Genomic DNA, 18,784 nt, shown 5'->3' on the forward strand with positions numbered 1-18,784 from the left:
TCAGTCCATTTCTGTTGCTGATAACAGAATTCCCGAAACTGGGTAACTTATGAAGAAATGAAATTTATTTCTTACAGTTTCAGAGGATGGGAAGTCCGAAGTCCAGGGAACACATCTGTTGAGGGCCTTCTCCTGGGCGGGAGGGAACGCTACAGGGTCCTGTGGTACCCAGGGATGTTACATGGTCAGAATGGGCCGAGCAAGGGAGAACTACCTCCTCAGTTGCTCTCCTTTTAGAGCCATCAGAACCACACCCATCACTCCACAAATGGATCGGTCTATTCACAAGGGCACAGTCCTCACAATCTAATCACCTCTTAGGCCCCACCTTTCAATTACCATAATTGGATTTCCCACCCTCTTAGCACTGCACCGTGGAGCTCAAGTTTTCAACACATGAACTTTTGGGGGGACACATTTAACCCATAGCAAAGAATAAATCAAATTTTTATGTGATAGGTGATTGGACTCTGCCTGTCCTGTCCCCTATGTATATGAGTATATATACTTAGTGTGTGTGTGTGTATACTGTATTTCCTTTTTCCACTAAAAGTTGTCTCAGTGGCTCAGGAGTGTATTTACCTGTCTGCAGGGTGCATTTGTGTCAGGAAGCTACATCAACTTGAGCCCTGAGTCCCCTTCCTTGTATGGCCCCTCCCAGGGCTCTCGGCTTTCAAGATGCCTGTATCTTACTCACTTCTGGGGTGGGGGCCCTCTTTAAGAAAAGTAATGCCACATTACAGAAACACCATTGCTAGGTGCCTCCCTAAGACATATAAGGCTCCCTCAGGTGCACAGTAGCTGTGGAGCTGGGTCTTTGAAGCCCCCAGCATTAGGTGTAAGCATTAAAATAAAATGCCTAGAATACCTTACTTTGTGTGTGTGTGGTGGTGGGGGGGGGTTGTTTTGTTTTGTCTGGTAACAACATTATTCAATATAATTCACATATTATACAAATCACATCTTTAAAGTATACAATTTCTTGATTTTTAGTATATTCACAAAGTTATGCAGCCATCACCACAATCAATTTCAGAACACTTTGTCATCCCAGAAAGAAGCCCGCATACCCTTTAGATATCACCCTCAACCCCAATTGCCTAAGCAACCTACTTTCTGTCTCTACGGATCTGCCTATTCTGGATGTTTCATATAAATGGAATCATATAATATATGGTCTTTTGTGTCTGGCCTCTTTTACTTAGCATAATATTTTCAGGGTTCATCTGTGTTGTAAAATGTATCAGTGTTGTGATTTTTTTTTTTTTTATAAAAATAATACAAAATGAAATATGAGCTGGACATTTTACCTAAGATGTTGCAGCATCTGTTCCCTTTCTATGGATTTGTCTTAGATTTTTGATGATCACTTCATGATTTCGAACATGACATTCCTTCCGTGCACAGTTTGGCTCATGCTCTGTGGTTACTGTGTAAGAAGTGTGCATTTAAAAGTCCATCCAAATTCTATCTGGGTGTGTGTGAACTCAGGGCATATCAACCCAGGGTCATCTCAAGTGGGTTTTGACACTACTCCAGAAGTTCTGTAGCACCAGATAAGTATTCGACAAATGTCTAACACTGAACATGCTTTGTACTGCCTGGTAAACCCGAAGCAAAGGCAACTTTTTGTGTGTCTCTCTCCATTTGCAAACCATTTCATTGAAGGAAACTGAAGAATGACTCCACTAAAGGGAAGGTAGGAAGAGTCAATCCTGGATTACATATTTGGAATTTGGGTAGAAATAGCAGCAAATGCAGCCCCAGGTGGCACAGGCTGCCCGCTCACTCCCATAGTGTTCTTGTGATTTACTGTCCTCTTAGGGGGAAGGATTCAGTGCAGAGAACAGTTGAAATGCCCATCTGTTGGTGGGTAGATAGATTCGGTGAGGGCTGTTGCTTTGCTTAATTACCTGAACAAGCCCAGAACATCTGCTTCCCCAGCGCCTGGCTGAGCTCAGGCTGAGAGAAATGGGGCAAGTGCAGCCACAGCAGAATAGTCCGGCTTTGCAGTGGCCATTGGTGCTGGAAAAAGCTGTCCGGATCATCACCTAGACTTTCACAGGCGTGATGTGGCACCGACGCTCAGAGAGGCTGCCTAGCTGCCCCAGGTCTTGCAGCCAGCTCCTGGGGAACAGGTAGCGCTGGGGCTAGAAACTGGCTCCCTTGGAATCTTCCTGCCTGTGGGGGATTCTCTGATGTAGAGGAGAACAGTAGTTGCAGAGTCCACAGCAAGCTCACATCTGTTCAGAGCTACTCGTTAAGAATTCCTAGGGAGACTTGGAGGACAGGAGAGTGGGGGACAGAAGAGGACTGAGCTTTACCAGGCCCTGGAGTGGAAGCCTCTTTTCTGTTTTCTTTTTTGGACTTCAGTAAATTTATGTATGTATGTATGTATGTATGTATGTATTTTTATTTTACTTCTCAAAATACATTGTAGTTGATTCTCATGGCCCTTTACCCATTCCTCTCCACCCCTTCCCCTCCCACCCCACATCGTATCTGTTCACTTGACTTAAACAGTTCAAGGAATTTTTGTGGTTATTCTGTCTTCCCCCCACACCACCACCCTTTATTTGTGGTTTTGTTTATTTATTTTTAGCTCCCACAAATAAGTGAGAACATGTGGTATTTCTCTTTCTGGGCCCGACTTGTTTCACTTAATATAATTTTCTCTAAATCTGTCCATGTTGTGAAGGGTAGTATTTCATTCTTTTTTATAGCAGAGTAGAATTCCATTGTGTGGATGTACCACAGTTTCCTTATCCACTCATCAGATGATGGACATTTGGGCTGGTTCCAGCTCTTGGCTATCGTAAACAGAGCTGCAATAAACATTGGAGTACAACTATCCCTTCGGCATGATGATTTCCATTCCTCTGGGTATATTCCTAGCAGTGGAATTGCTGGGTCCTATGGTGGATCTGGGTGTAAATGTTTGAGGAACCTCCATACCACTTTCCATAAAGGCTGCACCATTTTGCAGTCCCACCAACAGTGTATGAGAGTTCGTTTTTCTCTGCAACCTCTCTGGCACTTATCGTTCTCAGTCTTTTGGATATTAGCCATCCTAACTGGAGTGAGATGATATCTCAGTGTGGTTTTCATTTGCATTTCCCGGATGCTGAGTGATGCTGAGCATTTTTTCATATGTCTGTTGGCCATTTGTATATCTTCCTTTGAGAAATGCCTATTCAGCTCCTTTGCCCATTTTTTAATCGGGTTATTTGTTTTTTTGCTGTAAAGTTGTTTGAGTTCCTTGTATATTCTGGATATTAATCCTTTGTCAGAGGTATATTTTGCAAAAAATATTTTCTCCCACTCTGTTAATTGTTTCTTTTGCTGTGCAGAAGCTTTTTAGTTTGATATAATCCCATTTATTTTACCTTTAGTCGCCTGTGCTTTTTGGGTCCTATTCATGAATTCTGTACCCACTCCTACTTCCTGGAGTGTGTCTCTTATGTTTTCTTTAAGGAGTTATATTATTTCAGGATGTATATTTAATTCTTTTGGAATTACACCAACAGTATGTCAGCTCTGAGCCCCTCACTGTTCTCTAGGATTGCTGAGGGCTCCACCCTCTCCTGCTGCACCCCAGCCCTACCCCGAGAGGCTCTCACAGCATCGAAGCTGGCATCCTGGGCCAGGATGAGGCCCAAGTTCAGTTCCGTGGAGGCCCTGTCTCTCTTCTCGTGATGAGTCGAGCCTTCGTTTGTTTTTATAAAACAATGGCTGTCCCAGTGTCTCCGCATGCCGTGGTAGACTCTTGCCGCTCAATAACTAAGCTGTGGGCTTACCACCTTTTCCTGCCATCTGCCTCCACACCAGGTCTTCCTAACTCTCTGGCAGGGCAGGCTGGGCATTTCTCTGGACATTCTGTGTTTTGGACAGTCTTGCTCCCAGATGACCTTCCCCTCATTCCCTTTTCACAACTGTGCACACACAGCTCCCTTGCACCCGGTGGCTGCGAGAAAGGGCATCCCAGTGCCTCTCACCCCGAGAGCAGAATGGCCATGTCTGCAAAAACTCAGGGTTGGAGCCTCCCATCCACCACACAGTCCGCCTGCTGTGGACTGCAGCTGTGGGCTGCAGGGAGCCCTTTATCTGGTGAATTTCATGGCCTGTAACAAGGTAGCATTGGAACACAGTGGTGACCCAGTCTGTCCCAGACCAGGACAGAGCCACAGCCTGTTTAATTAGCACTTCAATTTATACTGCTTGCACTGGCAAGACCTAGGCACTGCAAGTTTTTATAACTCGTGCAATTAGAGTAGTAAGTGACCTTGAAAAAAGCATTGGCCTCACTTTTGATTTATTCTCTCTCGAGCCAGAAAGAATGTGTGTCTGGGGGCCCTGCACTGCCTCTGTGCTCACGCCATCACCGTAGTGAGGACAGCCATCTCAAACTGTGGCTGGGAGGCCCAGCCTCTAAGGGTCTTACATCCTAAGTCTCCCTCAGGACAGGTAGGACTGTGCCGAGGAATCATTGCCTGCCATGCTCCAGGACAGTGAGCACTGTCATCCACTCTTGTACCTTCTGGAGGTGGTGGCCATGGGCTCAGGGTGATGCATCCAGTACCCAAAGTCTGGCCCGTGCAGGGCTGGTGCAGAGCAGTGGCCTCAAGATCAGCATGTGTGAAAGGCCCCGTCTGAGCAAGGGTCTGGGAGCAGACTGTCACTCTGGGGCCACCCACTCTGCCGCCCCAATTGTGTATCCATGTAGTTGAGTGTGAGGACACAGAGCAGCCCCACAGTTCAGGTGCCCCACAGCCATCACCATAAAGCAGATGATGGAGAAGCCAGAGGAGGAAACTGAGGCAGAGTCCTTAAGCAGTTTGTAGTAGGCCCCCCAGATGCTGTGTGGCAGAGCTGGGACTTAAACCTAGGGTCTGGCTCCAGAATCTGTGTTCTTCCTGCTGAGCTGTCGCTCTGAAGAGCAGGGAGAGAGAAAGACTGAAGAGAGAGCTGTCGTGGCATACAGAGCAGGCAGGGGAGGAGGAAAGCCACTAAGTCCTCCCCAGACTGAGGCCAAGGCCAAAGCCAAAGCCTGCTGCATGGGGCAGAGCTGGGCAGCGTGGGGGCTGAGGGCCTCACAGGCGAAGGGCAGCTGGGATCAGAGACCAGCAAGGCTGCACAGGGCACCGTTAGGAGCCAGCCACTGCTACAGGTACAACTGTGTCCCCCAAAAAGTTGTGTTGAAGTTCTACTCCCAGTGTCTCAGAACAGGACCTAGTTTGGAAATAGGGTCATTGCTGATGAAATGAGTTAAAAAGAGGTCATACTGGAGTAAGGTGGGTCCCAATCCAACATGACTGATGTCTTTACAAGAAGACAGAGACACAGAGAAGACAACACACAAGGAGAACACCATGGAAGACAGAGGCAGAGATTGGAGTGATGTGTCTACCAGCCAAGGGACACCTGGGACTGTCAGAAGCCAGAAAAAAGCAAGGAAGGATTCTCTCCAGAGTTTCAGAAGGAGGATGGCCCTGCTGCCCCCTTGATCTCTGACCTACAGCCTCCAGGACTATGAGACACATTTCACCTAGGCTGCAGTATTGTGTTAGAGCAGCCGCAGGAATCTAACGCACTCATTCCTGCCAGTCTCCGCCAGCCTCCAGTGCCCAGACTACCCAGCGTGATTTACCATCCTTGTGCCATCTTGAGTCTTGGAGGCATTTGATTGCCCCAGAAACCAACCCAATTTACTTCAAAATAGATTTAAGCAAACCGACTAGAGTGACGGTGTCACTGGGCACCTGACTGGGTGTGGGCAGCAGAATTCTACAGCCACCCTAGTTCACAGCCTCTTTCCCTGGATGCCCTTGGATTTCCCAAAGCAGCCACCTCTGGGATGCTGGGCCCAGTGGGTCTGTGTCCTTCCATCCAGTACCTTTCCCGATGGAGCACTTTTCTCTGGACCTCTTCCTCCCTCTGCCAACTATTTGAGGACAGGGAGGCTAGAGTTACTGGCCACTTGCAGGTCAGGAAACAGGAGGCCGTACAGAGAGGCTGCCAGTCCAGCAAGATGCGCTACTGCTGCCTCCCTGAGAATGGAGTTGGGGGGTTCTGGTCCTGGCGACCACTACCTCTGAGCCTTGACAGAAAGGTGGGGGCTTGCAGAGACTCCCACCCCAAGATGTATTATGTCTAATTTAGAAAAGACTCAGAGTAGCCAGATGAAGGCCAAATAGATAAGCAAGTGGCAGGTCAGGTTGACACTAGGCCTTCTCAGTGCTGGGAGCTGTCACAGGGACACAGCTCTGCAGCTAGAAACTCCACACAAAAGGACGGTGGGCAGCAGGGGAGGTGTGTGCAGAATGCTGCTTGCACGTGCAAGCGTCACACTTGGGATGCAGCAGAATTCTGTCACCTAGTAAGAACCGAGGGCTTGGCCATCCTGGCAGCAGCCGCATATGCCACATTTGCTGGGGACTGGGTCCTGGGCCAAGGGTCCCATGGCATCAGCTCACTGTCTTCCTTCACCCCACCCCAGCCCCCAGTTCAGCCTGGAAAGGTAGGACCCAGTGCCATACCCTGAGAGGTAGGACGAGGCTGCTTGTGAAGTCCATCCCCTGCAAGGCCTGGGCCTGGGGTGTGCCGAGCCCTCCCTCCACCCTCCCTCCCTCCCTGCAGGGCTGCAGGCTGAGCTGAGTCGCTGGTTCTCCTGGATCGTTCCAAAGCCAGTACTGGTCAGGGCCTGGGGCAAGACTCACGGCTCCAGTAAACTGATGACGTTGGTACCTTAGGAGGATCAGAGGCTCCCTTCTCCACCCTCCCCAAAGTGAGGTTCAGTCACAGTTGTGGTAAATGCCATCACCAAAAGCGCAGCATGTGTGCACTGGCTGTGGTTCAGTTACGAGGTACAGTATCCACTCTAGCTAGTCTAAGAAGAAAGGGACTTGTTACAGGGTAGGTGCTAACTAGCTCCTTGGACCACTGGGGAGGCTGACAGAACAGCCTAAGTCAAGGTGTCAGGGATGATCCCCAAGCCACAATGCTGAGCTGTGCCACCAGGGAGGCTGCTGCCTTGCCTCTTCTGGGTTCGGGCCTCTGGCTTTTGACTTGGGGAGCTGCCACCAGCAGAGTCAGGAAACCACCACAATCAGGGAGCTGTGGCTTCTTCTGCCTCTGCTGCGGTCTCCACCTGCAAAATGACACCCAGAAGCTCGTGACTGGACTCTAGGACTCCTGTCCTGACCCCTTCTGGCAGCAGAAACAACAGAAACACAGCTGTAGCAGGGCGTCCAGTGGGAAGAACTGGAAATGTATTTGGAGTCCTGGCTGCACTGGAGTTGGAGAGGTGTAACCGTTAGGTCTCCAGCCTCTGTAGCATGGCAGGGCGTCCCAGGAGGAGGCTGGATTTCCAGACCCAAGTGTTCGATAGAGGCAACTCACAGGGAGAGCCACCCAAGCACTGTGGGGTAGGGGATGATTCTGCAGAAGTGGCGTTACAGACAAACCAGGAACGAGTGTCAGCGGGCACAGAGAATGTGACTTTTAAGTCCCCTGACTTCAGCGCATAGAAACCTCTTCATCGTGGACACCTGGGCCCCACTTTCAGAGACTGACTCGGTGGGACCTGAGCAGAGCCCAGATTTCCTTCCCCCTTGTGTTCTTGACAAACTTTTCCAGTGTCCTTTAGGTACATTCTTTTCTGTCCCTCAGTCTTCAGGATAAACTTACGAACAGCCCCACCAGGCATTCTCACCTCTTTCCAGAGACGAGGAAGGTGAGGCTGGGGAGGGTCAGTGGCATTCCTCGTATTGCCCAACTTGCTGGAGGTAGAGCCACCTGACCACCACCCCAGGCCTTTCCACGGCTGGCCGCCACTCCAGACCTCCATGCCACAAGCCGCTGAAGTAGAGAGCTCCCCTCCACTGCTCATTCAGGCTGACCAAGGAAAGGGAAAGACAGGAAGGCTGTGCGGGGGGGCAAGCTGGAAGCAGCTAGTCCAGGACACCAGGATCCCAACAATGGCCCTGCCTACAGCTCACGGAGGTCAAGCAGGGGCCTCTTCACCGCCCTGGACCTGTCTCCTCGTCTGTGAGATGGTGTGGGTGGAATGCGCTTGCACTCCTCTTTTTAGCAGTGAGAGCCTTGTCTGAAGAGAAGTATTGCACGGATGTACACACAAAACAGATCAAAGCAGAGTTGCTGTGCTTGCGGCAGGGAGGGACCCAGGCCCCCACCTCCCTGAGCACTTTGCCAGAACCCGGTTTGAAAACCCAAATGACCATTAAGCAACAGGATATCTTTGCTTGGGACCCATGGGATTTCAGGCCCCCAGGAGAGGTGGGCAGCTTTTCGCTTGAGCCTGCCCCCTCGCTGCAAACTTCATGACTTCTGTCTGCAGAGGAAGGGCAGGAGGGGCTGTCTGGGAGTCAGATGGGGGTGGGGAATTGAAAAGAGGAGGGTGGTGCTGGGCAAGTAAGAAGCAGGAGAATGGTCCCCACTCTATTGATGTGGTCCCCATTCTATTGCCTGTTTTCTAAATGAAAAGTCTTGCCTTGAGAAAGGGAAGCAAACCTACCTGGCAGGGCTGCCCGGGGTGTCCACTCTGCTGGACCTCGGCAGCAGGAGTAGCCTCCACGAAAATCCCTGGTGCACCTTCCCTCCCTTCCCAGCACAGCAGAGCCATGCATGCGTGGGTGCACATGCACAGGTCCTAGTACCGTGGTCCCACATTGCTGGGTTGCCCCATTTCTGCTCCTAGCAAGGCACATCCCTGGTAGTTACCAAATGCTGTGAAACTCTGAATGAGTCTGGGGAGACTGAGTTCGCATTGCTGTGGTTTGCTTACTCACCAGAGAAGCAAAGATGGCGCCATTAGGCCAGTTGGAATTGGGATGTGCTGGCCGTTTGCCTGCTCTTTGCTATTAACTGACACCCAAAGCATTTTGTATGCCTGTTCAAAATCCCATTCAACCAAGTGTCTTATAATTGGAGGTGTTTAGAGAAAACCACCAACTTTTATTCAAGCCATTCAGGAAACCAGGAGGTGTTTTGCTGGTGGTTAGCTATTCATGGGAGTGGCCTGCACATCAGAATCTCTGGTTTCTTCTTTCTCTGGCTTTGCCTGTTTAAGGTTATTGCCCATAGTCAGCCAGAAAGACCAGCCCTTGGAAGGTGTGTCTTTAGGAAGGACGAGACTAAGTGATGAAACCCACCAAAAGACCACGTTTAACAGTGCAGGGCACAGAGGACCAGAGAAGTCAGAAAGGGCTGGAAGGAGCCTAGTCTGTAAGGATGGGTAGGCTTTAGAAAGGGCGAGGGGAGGAGGAGGAAACTCAAGCTTCTGAGGTCTGTTAACTGTCCTTATACACACACGGCGGAATGCTGTTCAGCCTTGAGAGGAAAGGAAATTCTAACACATGCTGCAACTTGGATGAACCTTGAAGACGTCATGCTCAGTGAAATAAGCCTGTGACAAAAAGACAAATATACGAATCCACTTATGAGGCAAATTCCTAGAGACAAAAAGTGGAGTGGTGGGGCCGAGCCCGTGGCGCACTTGGTAGAGTGCTGCGCTGGGAGCGCGGCGACTCTCCCGCCGCGGGTTCGGATCCCATATAGGAATGGCCAGTGCGCTCACTGGCTGAGTGCTGGTCACGAAAAAGACAAAAAAAAAAAAAAAAAAAAAAGTGGAGTGGTGGTTGCCGGGGGCTGGGGGAGGGAATGGGGGGTGAGTGTTCTGGAGGTAGATGGTGGTGATGGCTGCACAGCAATGTGACTGTACTTAATGCCACCGAACTGTGCATCTAAAAATGGCTAAAATGGTAAATTTTATGTCATTATCTTTTACTACCATTTAAAAAAAATTTTTTAAAGCAGTAGCTAACACTTATTGAGCACTTGCTGTATGACAAGCACTGTGCGGAGCATTTTGTTTCTCCTATAGTTCTCAAAATAGCCATGTGTAGTAGGTACTGTTATCGTTTTCATTTTACAGATGTGGAACTTGAGATTTGGGATGATTAAATAAATCTCCCATAAGCCGGACAACTAATGAATGGTCCAGTGTGGACTGACCCCAGGTCTGCGCGAGTCCAAATCCCATGCCCGTAAACACGGCCCTGTGTGTAGAACAGGCTGAAACGCGGGACTGGAAGAGGGACTGCCTCCCTCTCAGCCACCAACTCCTGATGGTCCACGGGCCACTTCTTCTAAATGTGGCCTCATCCTGCTAATAGTGGCGATTTGTTTTCCATCTGCCTCTGGAAGACCACTGCCCGTCAGGCTCCAGGATTCAGCAGAGCCCTTGTTGTGGCTCTGATCTGAGTTTTCCCATTGCTGGATGGTTTGGGGAATTGCAAGTTGGCCATAACCTGCACATCATTAGTACATATGACCCTTATTTTAAAGAGTGACCCGTGTTGCCCAATCTGTTACAGACCACAGTGATTGACTACGTGAAGCCCTCAGATCTCAAGAAGGACATGAACGAGACCTTCAAGGAGAAGTTTCCTCACATTAAGTTAACACTCAGCAAAATAAGGAGGTACAGGAGGCTCGACACCCCTTGAACTTTCCCTTCAAACCCTTCTCCCAGTACGCACTGAGCTCATCCTTTGCATGATGGTTCTTGTGGTTCTGGGGAAGTGAGACATGTCGCCTGATGCTGGCTGACTCGTGCTTTGACTTGGAGGAGTGCTGAAGGGCAGGGCAGGGCAGGGCAGAGCTCTTAACATCCAGTTGACATGGATCTGGGGGGGATGTGCCTTCAGTGAAGGAATCATTTCATGCTATGAGGCTCACCAGTTCAGTAAGGTTTATGTTATGGAAAACTCAGAGAAGGGGCAGCATCCGGATCTCTGCTTCCTTGAACACAGGCAAAGTTGAAGAGAAGCATTGGTGTCATATGGTAGGAGATGACTCTCAGCCCACAATTGTCCACCCAGAAAGGACAGCCAAGCCCTATCTTTAAGCTGTGACCAAAGCAGCCAGAGAAAAGTCAGGCCTGTACCGCCCCTGTAACTGATTCGGTCGGCTTTGTGCTGACCCATATCTGCCAGCCAAATAGTCAACATGACTGGCCCTACCAGGCCAGAGAGGAGCTGACTCGTGTTGTGGGGTCTGCACTACGTGACAGCAAAACATCAGTGTACACGTGTCTGTATAGTAATGGAAGCTGGACTTTCAACCAACGTGATGTTGGAATACATGCCGACATTTACACAAGTGTGTATCCTAATACTGGGTTGATTCTGGCATGTTCCAAGCCAAAGAATCAAAAAAATTTTTGAGAAAAATTAAGTATTCAAATGAACTCTCTTTGCTGGGCAGCTTTTCTAGGGACACTGGCTTTTATTCTCTTAGCCTAACCCCTCCTCTGCCCTAGTTAATGAACATTATCAATACGTGGTGCAGCTTAGGCCAGAAACATAATTTATTTCTATAGTCGTCTCTCTGGAATGATTGTAGCTCCCCAGATGGTGTCCCTCTTAAACTGTGGACAGCTCTACTCCTAGTTTCCAGGGGGACCCGCAGACATCCACTCATGCTCAGTGTCCCACATCATGTTCATTGGAGCCCTGGCTGGTCACTCTCTACCTGGTCTGCTACCTGTTTGTTGTTATCCTGAAAGCAGCGATGGTGACAGCACAGCACTGCTGGGTCTGGGGCAAGAATAAAAGTAACTTTACATGGTCTGTACAACTCGACCAGCAGAGAAGAGTCTAAATCCCAGCTGTGTAAGGCTGGCCGCCACACGTAACGTAACTTTCATACTGCTAGGGGTTTAATCCCTTCCATGTCACCCTCTGGGAATGAGAAAGAACATGGAGTAGTCTTTTTCTTTTGGGTCTCCTGAAACTCCAAGTTCTAACAGGACTATTTTCTCCTTCCTGTCTTTCTCTAGTCTGAAGCGAGAGATGCGGAAGCTTGCTCAGGAGGAATGTGGCTTGGAGGAGCCCACGGTGGCCATGGCCTTTGTCTACTTTGAGAAGCTTGCTCTCAAGGGAAAGCTAAACAAACAGAACCGGAAGCTGTGTGCTGGAGCGTGTGTGCTGTTAGCAGCCAAAATTGGAAGTGACCTAAAAAAACATGAAGTCAAGCATTTAATTGATGTAAGTGGCCTGTGTCCTGATGGCTGGGGGAGCCCTCACTCACAAGGACCCTGGCTGGTGATCCTGCCTGGCAGGATTCTGATCCCTCACAAGTAATAGCAGTGAGGGCAGTGAAGTCTTCCCTCCTGCAGTGGATGTCAGATGCCCCATCTCAAGCTGTTTTAGCAGAGGATGATCCATTTTGACAAGACAAAGATCCCCAGCCTTGGGTTTTGCCATAAAAATCCATTTTCAGGCACTACAAGGGATGAAATTCTCACAGCCATACAAGCTACTATAATTGCAAGGGGACCTGTGGGCAGTGTGACCTTCAGAGCATCTGTCAGACACATTGATTCAACAGATCTTGGCTTCCTGCTGCCCTGGTGGCCCGCCTCTTTGGGGAAGAGTGTGGGTTTGACAAGGTGCTATCTCCTTTCTTTTAAAGGAGAGCTCTGTCAAAGCAAGGAAACACTGATGTCCTTGGACAGATGCATGAATGCCTGTTTTAAAATACAGCATATTACTAAAAAATATGAGGTACAGTAAAGCTACCAGATCAGGAGACAATAGCCATTGAAAAGATAGTTTGTTACTCATAGATCCCAAAGGAGGGGTATCTTAGCACTGGGTGCCTTGAACAAGAAAAATTTCTCATAGTTCCAGAGGCTGGGAAGTTCAAGGTCAAGGTAGCAGCCACTTTGATTCCTGGTGAGGGCCCTTTTCCTTGCTTGCAGATGTCTTCTTACTGTATCCTTAATTGCGGAGAGAGAGAGAGCAAGCTCTCTGCTCTCTTCTTACACGGACACTAATCCCATCATAACGGCCCCACCCTCATGATTTCATCTAAGCCTAATTATTCCCAAAGGCCACGCTACCTCCAAATACCATCACATTGGGGGTCCCAGCATCAACCTATGAATTTGGTGGCGGGGGGGGACACACAAAATTCAGTCCATAAGAAGGTGTATGCCATGTGGGCCATGTGGGCCATGCAGGGAAGCACCAGGGTCGAGGGAGAAGGAGGAGCCGCAGACAAGAGCCTTCCCGTGGGTTCTGCAGAAAGGAATGGGTGAGGCAGGGGAAGCAGGCTTAGCATTGGCCAGTTCGAGTAATTTCAGTGGAGTCCGGGGCACAGGGCCTGTCCCTAGTTGTCTGGTGCCTGGCCTGGGGTAGGCAGGTGGCCCAGAGAGTGAGAGCTGATAGAGGAGGTGGTTGGGGTGCAGGTTCTGGGTTGGTTGGTTTGCATTTGAAAAGCCATGGGTGAGCTGTTTGCTATCTCCAGGAACTGGCTAACCCTGGGAGGGGCAGTCCCTCTAGGGTCAGCAAGACCCCAGCTGTCAAAGCATCGGAGTATAGAAAATGAAAGACATGGTTACTACAGTGCCCCCTGTGTCTTGCTGTCCAACCATCTTCAGTAGCAAAGGAGAAAAAGCAGAAAGGGAGCTAATATAGGTACTCACCATATAAAAAAGAGTATTCTTTAAGTCAGTGCTTTACTGATTTTACAAAGAGGCACGGAATCACCTAGCTTGTACAGTAAATACATGAACATGGAGCTCAGAATCAATAGGTTTATTTTAGATATTTGCTGAGCTAACAAATCCTTAGAAGTAGTAAATATTAATAGAAATTATAAGTAATGTTATGCACATTTAATTGTAGTTGAATAATATACCACACAGCAAAGGCTGATAGTATTAATACAAAATGTAACAGTAATGGTTTCACAAATCATTTGCAATAGCAAGTAACCTAACACAAAATCCCAGCCCAGTTGTATACTCAAATGCAGTCAACAAGTGCTATGTTGGTGAGATTTTTTTTTAAGCCAAGAGCTGAGTTTAAGCCAAAGCTGATTGTACCCTAGCAAAAACGAGCCCTTCCATGTCTGCCTGTACCCTGGTTCTCCTCCACTTCTGACTCCAGCAGCCTGTCTAGCAGGGTGGACTGAGGGGCAGGACAGGCAGGGAGCTAGCCCTATTGAGATATATACTAGCTGTGTGACACTGAAAGTGGGTGACCTCGCCAGGACTCGGGGTCCCTGTGCTTAAGATGAAAGGACCAAACTGCATATAATCAGCTCACCCAGTGCTGAACATACCACGTGGTTGTTATTGTTGTGGGTGATTTGCTGTATTTTTGGTCTTTGCTCTAAGCCTGATAACATAGTTGTAGCAGGTAGAGTCTGAGTCCCAGTTAGATTCGTATCTCTGTACTGCAGTCTACGGCCTGTGTGACCTGGGACAAGTTACCTGACTTCCTAGAGCCTGCTTTCTCATCTGTAAGATGGAGATAAATGTCATATCAACCTTGCAAGATTATTGAGAGGATTAAATGAAGTCACATGATGTCTGTGAGGCTGCAGGCAGACTGGAGGCCCATGGGGGGGAAGGCTGGATTCCTTCCACACCAGGACTGAAGGCATGAAGCACACTGAGCCTCCTTCCTTCTCCACACAGTCTTGCCCATGCTAGGTTTCTCCATAAACACTCACTGGCTGGTGGATAGAGAGGTTGCAATAAGAGAAAGCCTAGGATTTTAATTTTAAAACTAAAATATTTTTTGTTGCAGAAACTGGAAGAGAAGTTCCGGCTGAATAGGCGAGAACTGATTGCCTTTGAATTCCCAGTGTTAGTGGCCTTGGAATTTGCACTCCATTTACCAGAGCATGAAGTCATGCCCCACTACAGACGCCTGGTCCAGAGCTCCTAGCACCGGCCCCAAGGAGGGCCAAGGATGGTTTCCTCTGAGCTCAGCGGAGCAGCACTCACTACTGGAAATGCAAAAACACAATTCAAACCTTCTTTTCCTTTCAACATATTTTTGTGGAAAAGCAGTACTGGAATTTTTTCAAGGGGTCTTTGGTCTGGTTAGCTGAGAGGAGCTGTGAGCTGCCTGCTGCTTGGAGCAAGGGAAGAGGAGACACGCTGAGGACAGACAGGCCAGGCCCTTCCAGCTGTCTTAGCAAGAAGCCTGAGCTGCCCCACCCAGTCTTCCTCCTGGGCACATACAAACCTTGTGAGCCTGGGCCAGGGACTTCTCTCCAGACCTCTTCCAACTGAGAGCATGAAGTGCTAGAGCAGACAGGGGAAGAGAATCCGCAGGATTGGGGAGATACCCTCGCTGTGTCAGAAGAGCGTGCCAATCTATTTTTGTATCAGCCATTAGTGGTATACTTTCTCCTGGGGTGTGTGGATGAGTGAGCGAGCAAGAGCCTGAGAGAGACTGCACCAATCCCAGACACCCAAAACTGGCCCGCCCTTTGTACAGCAGCCTCGGCCTGGGGTCGTGAGCCAGGCTGACTGGCGGCAATTATTTCTAGGTGACTCCTACATAACTCACTCTCAGTGCCAGGCTGCTTGACATCCTCTGCCCTTAGAAAGCCACACTGTTTTTGTTACTTCTTCTACCACCAGTGGGACAAAGAAGACAAGTGCTCAGTGTTGGATGAGTTGCATGGAAGGACATGGAGTGTGGCACGCTCTGTCCCTTTGTGCTGTCTGCTGTCACCCCCACAGGCATCTATTTAACCATCGCACTTTCCCCACCATGGAGATGGCCAAGGTTGTGCTCCATGGCGTGTATTCCTGTGCTCTATGTTAGAGTGCATAATAAGCACATTTATTGTGCTATGTGTATATATAAAAGTGTTTTATAAAAATCCAGCGTAGGGGTGAGATGCATGGTTGGTGTTCTCAGGCTCTTGCAGCTGGGGCAAACCACATTCTGAGCTGGGGTTGCATTGATTAAGGAGGCAGTGGTGCTCATAACCACGTGTCCAGGGCTGTCAGTGCAGAATTTTGATTAAGATTTGTACTGACTTGCCGGGATGACCTGTACTGAGGCACGACACCTCGTAGCTGCAAGAGAGAGGTGAGGCACCTGACTGAAGCAAGCCCATGGCCATGTAAAACAAGAATTAAAATATTTTCTATGTTCATGTATGTGTGTGTGTAGACACATGTCTCACCAGTCACCATGGCCTCCACTGCTAAATTCCTCCGCTATTTCAGGTCACACACACACACACACACACCCTACTGAGGTCACAGATCCAGAGCTGCTCACATCACCCCGGAGATGTCGGAGGAACCGGCTGCATATGGCTGTCAGCAGAGCTTGAGGGAATGTGAGTCACATGGTGGAGAAGCTCAAGCAGCAGCTGGTGAGGGACAAAACAGAATACTTGACTTCTTCAGAGTCTTAGATTTAACTGAGTTTAGTTCTAAATATTTTGCTAACGAGTTTCCCTGGCCAGAATCAGTTGAAAGACAATTTTGGTGGAGGGATATGATTAGCACATTCTCTTTGGCTGATGGGAAGCTAGATCAACTGATATTTTGGGTGCACCTGCTATCTGTTTATAAAGCAAACTGGGAAGCACGAAGCATTCAGAGTGTCTCTATCACTGAATTGCAAAATGCCCTTGACCTTCCTCTCTGGTGTGTGTCACCTCGCATCTCTCTGATGAGCCGCCTGGCAATGCCTGCAGGGGGAGAGGCTGTGGGGGGGGGGGGTCCATTGGACAACAGGCCACCCACCCAAACGGGGTAGGAAGCCTGAGTCCTTCCTGTGTCTTAAAATCGGGCTAATATTCTTGGATTTGGGGTGATTTGGTTTTCAGCACTTAAGAAATGGGTTTAAGTTATTAATCCATTTCTTTTTAAAGTCTCATTTTAATTTTAAACTCTGTTAGCCTGTGGATTTGCTGACTGGGGAGTTTTGTTGGTTTTCATTTAGTAGGGAGGGGTAGAGGCTGAGAATGAAGGCATTTTTTAAAGCAGTCTCCTCAAAACAGTCTGTAACACAAGCTTTCTGGAGGCAAACGAAGACGAGAACGAGGGTGAGGGACACGGGTAGCTCCCAGAGCCGCCCCTGGGATATGGAACATTCCAGATACTTCCCCAGCCTTGGGCTGAGACTGCAGTGAGGCCACTCAGCAGACTGGTCTAGGGGTTTCTTTGACCTCCACCACAGAGGGGCAGTTTCAACCCCTTCCTGGCCCTGTCCCTCTCAGGACTGCCCAGAAGTGTCTCCAATCCTCCCCACGCATAAACATCTGTGGGGAAGCTCTGCCTGGCCACATGCTCCTGCCTGAGCCAGTTCCTCCGGACCTGGCCTGGGGACCCGGGCTCCTCTCCTGAGCCCTGCTAGGGAAGATGGGATCAACAGCAGAAAGGCTGGTGCAGCTGCCCTCAGAGGAAGTGGGCAGCAGGGAGCTGTCCCGCCTGAGTCCCCTACCCCCATGGTGCCTGCCCTGGAGGCCTGAGCCCAGGCCAGCCCAGTGACAGCCAGAAGTCACCACTTTTCCTCCTTTTCCCCCTTTCCCCCATAGAAAACCTATGTTAAAACAGGTAATCCATACAAAATGCAAATGCGATTAGTTTTTCTTGGCTTTTTTTTCTGATCAAAACCTCTCCTAGCACTCTGTTGTCATGGGGGGCAGGGCTCAGCTCAGCGTGGGGCGGTCCCTCCTGCCACACAAATCACTCTGTACCACGTGCCCACCTTAGTGAGCGGGGAGCAGGGGAGGGGCAAGCTTCCTTCCCTCCTCCGTGTTATCCCTTCCTGTCTGTGCCATCCCCCAGCGGCAAATAAAACTATTTGACACTCGTGCTGCTGAATTCTTTATCTATTTCTCAGACGTTTCCGGCCCTCTGCCCTCTGCCAGCCTGGCTGCCTCCACAGACAGCATGAGAACCTGAAGCCTCCTGCCCGCCTTGCAAGCTGCAAATGGTGGGGGGAGAGGGGAGCTGGAGGCCAAAATCAGTTGGAGCAAGGCAGATCTGTCACCTGTTCCTTGTGTTGTCTGGCCAGTGATGGGAGAAGTCCTTCGGAGAAGGGGGTGTGAAGGGGGGCCATCCCGAGGGCTCACCCCTCCCAGGGGCTGTTGGGGCAGTTTGGTTAAGGACAGTGCTGGCCAGCTCACAGCAGGTCCAGGTAGGAGAGGGCTGAGGGCCGGAGAAGGCAGTAAACATCAGATCTAGAGTCACGTACTGCTAACACCAACGTCAATAAAAGCCAGAGCTGAGATAAAAGCTGTAAAAGGAAATAACAGGTGAAGGGAATGGTCCTCTTGCTCAATCCACACAGCCAAGCCAAAGGGACCCAATCCAGAGTGGGAGCGGGCGGCCTGTTCCAGAAGGACTGCAAGCAGAGGGCTGGCGGAACCACGAAGGCCGCCCGACAGGAGCTGCTTCCCTCCGTTCCATCTCCACCACCATCCCGCTCCCCAGTGTGGCCCACGCACCAGCAGCAGCCCCCCACCCCAGGGCCTGATACACCCGCAGAAGCTGCATCTTAGCAAGGTCCCTGGGCAATGTGTGTGCTTATCAATCTAAGAGGCACCACTCCCCCACGCAAGCATAGGACATAAAATTGCACAAAAAAGATACTATCCACCACGTATAGAGTTGGTCTAAGAGAAAGGTGCAACGAACATGTAGATTGGTTTAATACCAAAAATCATTGTGCCAGTCTCTCACTGTAAGGTTGTTTTGACATCTGTTTACCTAGCTGTCTCATCTAACATTTTCTGGATGCACAGGGCCAAAAAGATTTCAACTGAATTGAGCTACAGGTAATATGTAGGTCCCAAGCACAGAGCTGGCTTACAGGTAAGGTCACTGCTCAGATGAGCCCTGTGTGCCGGATTCTCAAGGCCCAAGGATAGAGAGATGCAATGGTGGAGAATCAGGGCCATCAAGGGGGCTGGAGCTTCCCTCTGCTATAGC

General features: G+C 49.5%; 1 protein-coding gene across 1 annotated transcript in view; it reads left to right on the forward strand.

Moving 5' to 3' along the window:
• Positions 1-17,665, forward strand: part of CABLES1 (Cdk5 and Abl enzyme substrate 1) — a 106,275-nt gene extending 88,610 nt beyond the window's left edge. The window contains exons 8-10 of the mRNA XM_063077352.1: positions 10,395-10,501; positions 11,861-12,068; positions 14,622-17,665. Of these exons, the coding sequence (XP_062933422.1) occupies positions 10,395-10,501; positions 11,861-12,068; positions 14,622-14,762 (456 nt within the window). The 3' untranslated portion in view covers positions 14,763-17,665. The remainder of the gene's footprint in view (positions 1-10,394; positions 10,502-11,860; positions 12,069-14,621) is intronic.
• Positions 17,666-18,784: the final 1,119 nt, after the last annotated feature.

This window comes from Cynocephalus volans, chromosome 13 (genome assembly GCF_027409185.1).
Source record: "Cynocephalus volans isolate mCynVol1 chromosome 13, mCynVol1.pri, whole genome shotgun sequence".
Lineage (NCBI taxonomy): Eukaryota > Metazoa > Chordata > Mammalia > Dermoptera > Cynocephalidae > Cynocephalus > Cynocephalus volans.